The 10000-nt window shown below is 38.8% G+C and overlaps 1 protein-coding gene across 14 annotated transcripts in view; it reads left to right on the top strand.

Annotated features, from left to right (window-relative positions):
- Positions 1–10000, top strand: part of adcy7 (adenylate cyclase 7) — a 56044-nt gene that overhangs the window by 41554 nt on the left and 4490 nt on the right. For 11 of the 14 annotated variants that reach the window (XM_088993022.1, XM_088993020.1, XM_088993017.1 and 8 more), the window contains 9 exons: positions 822–865; positions 1110–1169; positions 2873–2950; positions 4057–4126; positions 4206–4303; positions 4382–4466; positions 7017–7154; positions 7256–7354; positions 9033–9229. In XM_088993022.1, the coding sequence (XP_088849148.1) occupies positions 822–865; positions 1110–1169; positions 2873–2950; positions 4057–4126; positions 4206–4303; positions 4382–4466; positions 7017–7154; positions 7256–7354; positions 9033–9229 (869 nt within the window). The remainder of the gene's footprint in view (positions 1–821; positions 866–1109; positions 1170–2872; positions 2951–4056; positions 4127–4205; positions 4304–4381; positions 4467–7016; positions 7155–7255; positions 7355–9032; positions 9230–10000) is intronic. The other 3 variants (XM_088993025.1, XM_088993024.1, XM_088993026.1) reach the window with 3 other exon arrangements.

Here is a 10000-nt window from a genome sequence, read left to right as displayed (position 1 = left end):
CACCCGGCAGACAACTCTGAAAAGTTGCCTGCCCGGCTATAAAGTTGCCTGCCCTATTTTTCACAACTTGAAACACAATAAGATGACTAATCGCAAAAAAAAAAAACATTATTGCGAAGTATAAAGGATTTTTTTTTAATTAATGAAGTACCTAACACAAATGCTCCCTTGCTTAATTTATTGTAAATAACCCTTGCTGAAGATTTTGCTCCAGTTGTCGTTTGTCGTCATGGTGCACGATGCAATGTTTGCATTCCGTTGTCTGCTACAAGCCACTAAGCGCCTTTCATAACTCTCAAGTACACTTTACAGTTACGGTGTAGGCCGAAGCACGAAACAGGCTTCTGATTTGCTGCCGTGCCGAGTATGCAAATTGCCAAACGAACGATCGCTTGGCCATTATTACAGTCACTATGCTGTGACTATAAAGTGTACTTGAAAGTTTTGAAAGGTGCTTAGAAAGAGGGGTCAACGTGGCTTGTAGCGGATTGCTGGTAGCTTTATTGAATAAAACAAACGTTTAATTTGAATTTGTATTTTTTTTTTCTTGAAGTTGTCGGGCGGAGACGTTTTTAAATTTGTACGCCCGACGTAAAAGTTGTACGTTCCGGGCCTCCGGGCAGACGTTATTTCAAACACTGGTACAAGCGAAGTTTTGAAAGCAAACACAAAGCTGTAGCATCCATTAACGAAAACAGATTGTCTCACATCTCCTGTCCCACGGAAATCCGCTTCAATTCCAAGCCGCGACAGTTCCACATACGCATTGGCGCTCTGCATCCATCTAGCCGCAGTTTACACACGTTGTTTTTCTTTTTCAGGACATCCCATTGCGAACAGCAACCAGTTCTAAGATCACTGAGAGGTAAAAAAAACAAACAAAAAAAAAACAGTAAAAAGCTAACTCCCTCGCTTCCTGTATTTTAATATCGTATTGCAGCATAGGTAAAGTCAACTTTGCTGTAAGTAGTCAACTTTCACATGCATTTCAAAGACAGTCAGCCAGCTCGACAGTATTTGTCGCAGGGTAGTGATTGACAGTGCCGCTCCCTGCCATGTTTGTGTTGTGCTTGTGTGTGATATTACTTGTTGCACTCCTCTTATGACAGCCTTGATGAGTCACTAGAAGAGCGCTTCTCCTTGTCCACGGCCTCGTTCACCAACCAGAAGTGAGTTTGGGCCCTCGGCACAGATCAGGGAGACTTTTCAGCTTGATATGAAGAAACATGTACTTTTTGGGGGAAAAAAATACCACTCTGACTCAATCATTCGTTGTGTTGTCGCAAGTAGTGGGACTTACATTTGTAACATATAATACAGTGTTGCCTTTCATCGCAGATTTCACTTTTAAAGGACAACCGACGCCTCCTCCATAATCTGTCAAATCGCTTCAAATTACTTCTATTGAGCGTATTTTACAATGATTCCAATGCATGAATATTCAGAAAGTCTTGTTTTCGAGTTGGTGACGATTCCTGACGTGACGTCACGTCAGGAGCGCCCCCTGACCGAGAAAGCGACACACAATGCATTTTGGGTACTTTGTTTGGTCTGAAAACATCGTGTTGATCCGTGTTGATGGCGAAATTAGAAGGAAAACACATAAATAATGCGATGGTGAATCGTTGTGTGTTGCACCAAGACTACTATTTGATACTAGTTGACGCAGATTCACAGCAAACAAATCGTCCTATTTCCAACGGAGCTTGTGCGCCATCTTGTGCATTTTCTGGGACGCTACATTGGAGTCCAGATGCCTCAAAATAATACGGAAGGACTTCTTCAATCGATTGCAAACATTTATGCTTTCCTCTTCAGAACTATTTGAATCATATTCATAACTGGATGAGTAACAAGAAAGCATTTTCTCAGAATCTGAAGCCATTGTTTTGATTTTAGAGCAAGGCAAGACGTCCTGGCGTGACGTCACGAACAAGGGGGCGGGACCTTCTGAAACGCACAAATTCCTAGGTCATTTTGAAGTCATTTTGGGACACTTTAAGTCATTTTTATTGGTGTTTTGCATTTGACTAAAAATATCAGCTTGCGTGTTTTGGGTATTTTAGATACAATAAAACGTTTTTCTGATGTCAGTTAGGAAACAAAAAATGGTGTCGGTTTTCCTTTAAGACACCCAAAATGCATTGTGTTTCGCTTTCTCGGTCAGGGGCGTTCCTTCAGTGACGTCCCGTACGGACTCGTCACCAACTCAAAAACAACACTTCCTGAATATTTAGTGTGAGTCTGGAAACGTAAAATATAGCTATATGCGGTGGAATCTTTGTAAAATACGCTCAGTAGAATTCATTTGAAGTGAATTTACAAATTATGGACACACCTTGTCCGGAGGCGTCGGTTGTCCTTTAAAGGTGTGCCCACTATTTGAGGTAATACAATAATTAAATTGAGTGAATGGCTTAAACTCAAAATTGGGTGAGACCTACTATCTGAGCCCCAAGTGCTAACATCCCAACACTAACCTCGGCAGGGCCGTTGCACTCTTTGTTCCTACTCACCACGTGTCAACGCTAAAAACTCTTAGAATCACGCCAATGCGCTCCCCTGAGGTCGAACCAGGGCGGGGTGCATATGTATCTGCTGTGTGCATCTGTGCAAGGGCTTCCTTCCTGCCAGATAGCTGAAGGGGGGGCTTTCCATACCCCCCCCCCCCCCATCCTGAACCGCTCATCTAACTCACGGCATCCGGTGAACTCCCTCCCCTTCTGTGTGCACCACAGGCATGATCTATACAGGCACTGTCTCCTTTTTCTCTTTGACTAATGTGCACAGAGCGGCCATTAACCCCCATCCCCAGCCTTGTGTGTCTCACTTTTTTTTTCTTTCATTAATGGCTTCTGTTTCACCGGCACAGGAACAAGTCACAAAAGAGCCGCTTTGATGAGGATCTACACAACGAGATGACAACCACCATAGACGAACTAGGCAGCAAGTAGGTCTATTCCCAACCTCAGAAAAGATGAAAAAAAGCCCAAACACAAACCCCATAGAAAGTCATGACAATGAGATTAAACCGTTTCAGCTGTCATCCAAGTACAGTGATACCTCAGTTTACGAACCCTTTAGTTTACGAACTTGTCGGTTTACGAATGTTACATTTATGAAAAATTGACCTTGGTATACGAACTATTTTTCGGGATATAGACGCAGTGCCACAATGAGTGATGTGGCGTTGGCGAACGAGCAAATTCTCCTAATAAGAAAATTGCAGCCGACTTTTTTTTGGTCCTCTTTTCCCCAGCCCCAGTTTTCGGTTAAAGCCATGTGATTGGTCAAGAACGCAGCAGTGTGGGGGGTGGGGTTGGGTGGGGGGTTTAAACATTAAAGAGAGACAGGCAGACGACAGAGAGAGAGTGATAAAATGGATAGAAAACTGGAATTTTGACTCGTTTTAACTTTGATAGTTCAAAAGCAGAGTAGACTGCAAGGTTAAAATATCCCATCAATCAGGCTCCACAAATAACCCGCACTAGCCATCTGTACACTTGATGCAAAAAGCTTTCAACTCAGCTAAACAGAACACAATTGATGAGGAACAAGGTAAAATTATCGCAAAGAAAGCACCGACAAGGGATCATTCCTCAAGATGGTGAAAGAAGAAGGCTACATTCCTCATCAAGTGTTTAATGCTGATGAAACCGATCACTCCATTACATCAAGCCATCAACGACCATCACAAAGGTAAATAAAATGACTTTATTATATAGTACAGTTTATTTCTTTAATTATAGTACCATCGCACATTTATTGTACATAAAATAAGGAATAAGGAATTTCTGTGTAGTTTTAATGCTTAGAAAATTGGAAAGTAGAAAATTATGTTTTGTGGGGACCTGTGAACGGATTATTTTCATTTTAATTGTTTCCTATGGAAAATTAATTTTTGGGATACACACTTTTCGCCTTACACACTCTGTCTGGGAACCAATTACATTCGTAAGCCAAGGTATCACTGTATACGTAGCTGTTGCTTTTAGACAGCAACTGCTGTACTTAACACAGCACTGTTTTATTTTGGGTTTCCTCCTCCTTCCCAAGGCAGTGGTACAAATCTGAGGAAAGTGGCACTTTCGCCATCTGGTTTCCAAAGAAAGACCTCGAAAAACAGGTAAGTAGGAAAAAAAACTATTTTGTACCTCCGTCCTGGTTTTGCTTCTCGTTCAAATCCTGTCTCATTGTTTCCAAAGTACCGAGCCTTGGATTTACCCATGTTCAAGCACTACGTGGGCTGCGCCGCCGTCATCTTCCTCTGCATCTTTTCCATCCAGATGTTAGTCACCGAAGAGTGAGTATGAGCAGCGATGGAATAAGTGCAGAAAAATGGAGGTCAACTGACAACCCCACCTCTTTGTTTAACTGTCAGTCGGCAGATACTCGGAGTGACCTTCACGGCGTTGGCGTGTGTCCTCCTGCTGACCCTCGCCATCTGTTATGCAGCTCATATACAGGTCGGTGCGGCAGCCGGGTCGCACATACCTCGACAAGTCGTATAATAATAACTTGCTTGACATCGAGCTGAATGGATCCGATGCTGGAAAAGGAACTCATCGGGAAAAACAGGACGATACAGTGAGACCTCAACTTACGAACTTAATTGGTTCCCAGACAGAGTGTGTAAGGCGAAAAGTGTGTATCTCAAAAAACAATTTCCCATAGGAAACCATTAAAATGGGAATAATCCGTTCCCGGGTTTCCATAAAATATACTTTTCAACTAAATAAGCCTAAAAAACTACACACAACATACCTTATTCTTTTTATAATAAATGTGCTATTGTATTGTAATGAAAGAAATACACTGAATTGTATCATAAAGTCACTTTACTTACATTTGTGCTGGTCATTGATGGCTTAATGGAATGGCGTTGGAGGTCGAAGGTCAAAGGGAATTGCTGTTTGGAAAGAGAGGCGCATTACACGAGGACTGTAATTAAAGACATAAACTGTGCTGTAAAAGAAAGTTTTATTTACCTTTTTGATGGTCGTTTATGGCTTATGGAAGGAGTGTCACCTTCCATAAGGACTGTTGGTAACTTAACCTCTGGTGCTGTTCGGTCGTGTGCTTCCGCCGAAGATCACTCCGCCAGCCGTGGTGGGTGTGTATTATGAAAATAGTGCTTATTATAAGGTTTAATTTTCATAAATTTGACGTTTGTAAGATAAAAAGTTTGTAAGTTGAGGTGTTTGTAAGTTGAGGTCTCACTGTATAAGAATTACATCTCAAGCCAAAATGGATACCAGGAAAGCAATGAGGGGGGAGGACGTCCTGATCAAAGGCAGTGGAAGGACATACTGTGGGTGGTGATGGCGGCCATCTTGGCAGTTTTTCAATTTAACTGACAAAGAAATAAATACAGTGATACCTCGGTTTACGAACCCCTTGGCTCACGAACTTCGCGGTTTACGAACATTACATTTCTGAAAATTTCACCTTGGTATCACAACTATTTTTCGGGATACACACGGAGCGCCACAATGAGTGATGTGTCGTTGGCGAACGAGCCTGTTCTAACAAGAAAATGGCAGCCGACTGTTGTTGTCCTCTGTTCCCAGTCTTCGGTTAAAGCCATGTGATTGGCCAAGAACGCAGCAGTGAGGGGGGAGGGGCAATCATTAAAGAGACAGGCAGACGACAGAGAGACATTGAGGAAAAAAAATTGGACTTGTTTCAACTTTGATCAAAAGTTCAAAAGTAGAGTGTAGACTGCAAGGTTAAAATATCTCAGCAATCAGGCTCCACAAATAACCTGCTCTAGCCATCTGTACACTTGTTGCAAAAAGTTATCAACCCAGCTAAACAGAACACAATTGATGAGGAACAAGGTAAAATTATCGCAGGGAAAGCACCTACAAGGGATCATTCCTCAAGATGGTGAAAGAAGAAGGCTACGTTCCTCATCAAGTGTTTAATGCTGATGAAACCAGTCACTCCATTCCATCAAGCCATCAACGACCATCACAAGGATAAATAAAACCACTTTAATATACAGTAGTTTATTTCTTTAATTATGATACCATAGGACATTTATTATACATAAAATACGGTATATTTTGTGTAGTTTTAAGGCTTAGAAAATTAGAAAGTAGAAAATTATGTTTTATGGGGACCTGGGAACAGATTATTCTCATTTTAATGATTTCCTATGGGAAATTAATTTTTGGGATACACACTTTTTACCTTACACACTCTGTCTTTGAACCAATTAAGTTCGTAAGCCAAGGTATCACTTTATAAAGAAAAAGAAAAAAAAATCCGAATATACTCTTATCCATATTTTATTAACATATTCCAAAGCTTTGCTTTCAGTGCCCCCAAATGACAAAATAACATCACTTCCTGTCGCTTAACCCGGTGATTTGCGTCCTTGACGTGATTAGTCGACCCTCACACATCACATGCGGCAATGAAAGTCAAATATCTTCCTGCGTGTGTGTGTGTGTGTGTGTGTGTGTGTGTGTGTGTGTGTGTGTGTGTGTGTGTGTGTGTGTGTGTGTGTGTGTGTGTGTGTGTGTGTGTGTGTGTGTGTGTGTGTGTGTGTGTGTGTGTGTGTGTGTGTGTGTGTGTGTGTGTGTGTGTGTGTGTGTGTGTGTGTGTGTGTGTGTGTGTGTGTGTGTGTGTGTGTGTGTGTGTGTGTGTGTGTGTGTGTGTGTGTGTGTGTGTGTGTGTGTGTGTGTGTGTGTGTGTGTGTGTGTGTGTGTGTGTGTGTGTGTGTGTGTGTGTGTGTGTGTGTGTGTGTGTGTGTGTGTGTGTGTGTGTGTGTGTGTGTGTGTGTGTGTGTGTGTGTGTGTGTGTGTGTGTGTGTGTGTGTGTGTGTGTGTGTGTGTGTGTGTGTGTGTGTGTGTGTGTGTGTGTGTGTGTGTGTGTGTGTGTGTGTGTGTGTGTGTGTGTGTGTGTGTGTGTGTGTGTGTGTGTGTGTGTGTGTGTGTGTGTGTGTGTGTGTGTGTGTGTGTGTGTGTGTGTGTGTGTGTGTGTGTGTGTGTGTGTGTGTGTGTGTGTAGCGCATGTTTCCAAAGAAGCTGTCAGGTTGCCAGTGGCTGGTGTCAGTTGCTGAGGCGGTGGTGAAGAAGCCTTGTGTGCGCCTCCCCCTGGCCGCCATCACAACTACTGTCATCGTTCTCTTGGCAATCTTCAACCTGGTGAACAAAACTCCCGGTTTCCTTCCAAAAAAAAAAAAGTTTTCCCTCTGACTCAGTTTTCCCGATTTTCCTTTCTTTCCATCCTGCGGTGCTTCATCCAGACACATTTTCGAGACTCTCACAGTGGTGACGTTTCCGGCCTGCATCCCAAAAATGATTCCCAAGGTCTGGGATTTCAGGGAGGACTCTTCTATTTGCCTGTGAGTCTTATTTTATTTTATTTTATTTTATTTTATTTTATTTTTGTCTTGTCTTGTCTTGTCTAGTCTTGTCTTATATTATATTATATTATTTTACCTATTTCTCAATTCTATTTATTTTTATGTATTTATTTTATTTGTGTGTTTATTCTTCATGTATTTTATTTATTTGTTCATTCGTTCATTTATTCATCTATTTATTAACATATTCATCCATTTAATTATTTGTTTTTATTTATCCATTCATCCATGTATTAATGTATTTTTATTTAAATATTCATGTATTTATGTATATATGTTTTATTTATTTATTTATTTATTTATTAACATTCATCAATTTAATTATTTAATTTTATTCATTCATCCATTTATTAACATTCATCAATTTAATTATTTAATTTTATTCATTCAGCCATTAATGTATTTTTATTTGTGTATTTGTGTATATTACGTATTCATCCATATAATTATTTGTTTTATTCATTCATTCATCCGTTTACTTATGTATGTTTATTTATGTTTTTATTTTTGTTTATTTATTTAGGTATTCACCCATTCAACTATTTGTTTGTATTCATTCATTCATCCACTTATTTATGTATTTTTTATATTTATTTATTTATCTAGCCATTCATTTGTTCATCTATTTATTTATTTTTATTCATTCATTTATTAATGTATTTTGATTTATGTATTTATTTACGTATTCAGCCATATAATTGTTTTATTCATTCATTCATCCGTTTACTTGTGTATGTTTATTTGTTTTTATGTTTGTTTATTTATGGATTCATCCATTTAATTATTTGTTTTTATTCATTCATTCATTTATGTATTTTTTATATTTATTTATTTATCCAGCCGTTCATTTGTTTATCTATGTATTTATTTATGTATTCATCCATTTAATATTTCAGAATCAGAATCAGAATACCTTTATTCGTCCCGCAATGGGGAAATTTGCAGTCCACAGCAGCAATTGAAGAGGGATGGGGTTGGGGTGGGAGTGAAAGGATAGAAAACAAGATATTCTAAGCATAACAAAATAAAAATGTCAACTGTATACTGTGCAAATGTAGATGTGCAAAAACCGTTCTATAAACAAGACTGTACATAGTGCAGAATCAAGAGATGCATTTAGATATATTGCAACAACCCATATTTACAAGTATATTTAGTATTTTATTTAATATTTGTGTTTATTCATTCATTCATCCATGTATTAATGTATGTATTTATGTATTTATTTATCTAGCCCTTCATTCGTTCATCTATTTTTTTATTTTTTTATTAATGTATTACTCCATGTAATTATTTGTGTTTATTCATTCATTCATCCATTTATTAATGTGTATATATATATATATATATATATATATATATTGTATTTATTTATTGTATTTATTTATTGTATTTATTTATTGTATTTATTTATTTACATATTCCGCCATTTAATTATCTGTTTTTATTCATTCATCCATGTATTAATGTATTTTTATGTATGTTTGTTTATTTACATATTCATCCATTTAATTGTTTTTATTCATTCATTCATTCCTTTTATTAATGTATTTATATGTATGTGTTTGTTTGTTTATTTTTGTATCGAGTTCTAACATCTACTTGTGTAGAACACGTGACTACGTGTAACTTATCTGCGCCGTGGCTCTCCCGACAGTACTCGGTGTACTGCTGCATCCTTTCCCTGATGGCTTGTGGCGTGTTCCTGCGTGTCAGTTTGGAGCTCAAAGTCCTCTTCCTCGCCCTGTCGTCCAGCGTCTACTACATCATCATCCTCAGCACCAACGAGTGGCTCTTTGTGGCCTACGCAGATGTCCTCCACGCTCAGATTACCAGAGAGGGCAACTGCAGCAGGTTGGGACTCGATAGCGCGATAAGATCGGTCATGAAATAATGATTAAATTTAAAAAAGGGGTGGCTGTGTGGAAAAGCCATGTACAGTGAGACCTCAACTTACGAACTTAATTGGTTCCCAGACAGAGTGTGTAAGGCGAAAAGTGTGTATCCCAAACATTAATATCCCATAGGAAACCATTAAAATGAGAATAATCCGTTCCCCCATAAAACATAATTTTCTACTTTCTAATTTTCTAAGCCTTAAAACTACACAAAATATACCTTATTTTATGTATAATAAATGTGCTACGATATTATAATTAAAGAAATAAACTGTACTGTACAATAAAGTTGTTTTATTTACCTTTGTGATGGTCGGCTTGATGGAATGGAGTGTCCGGTTTCATCAGAACGACACATCACTCGTTGTGACAGCTCCGTGTGTATCCCGAAAAATAGTTTGTATGCCAAGGTAAAATTTTCATAAATGTACCGTTCCTAAACGGAAACGTTTGTAAGCCAAGGGGTTCGTACAACGAGGTATCACTGTCCACATTCTCAAAGAAATAAACATAAGAACTTTCTGATATAAAAATACAAACATAGAAGGGGGCGAAAAGAAAACAATATGGAACTTTATCTGACAAACCTAAAGGAGAGAAACATTTAAATATACAGTGATACCTCGGTTTACGAACCCCTTGGTTTACGAACTTTTCGGTTTACGAACGTTAAATTTATGAAAATTTTACCTTGGCTTACAAACTTTACCTTGGCATATGAACTTTT

Source organism: Hippocampus bargibanti, linkage group LG03 (genome assembly GCF_051943395.1).
Source record: "Hippocampus bargibanti isolate YZ-2025 linkage group LG03, ASM5194339v1, whole genome shotgun sequence".
NCBI classification, from domain to species: Eukaryota; Metazoa; Chordata; class Actinopteri; order Syngnathiformes; family Syngnathidae; genus Hippocampus; species Hippocampus bargibanti.
Note: the sequence above shows the minus strand (reverse complement) of the source record. Positions and strands in the feature narration are given on the sequence as shown.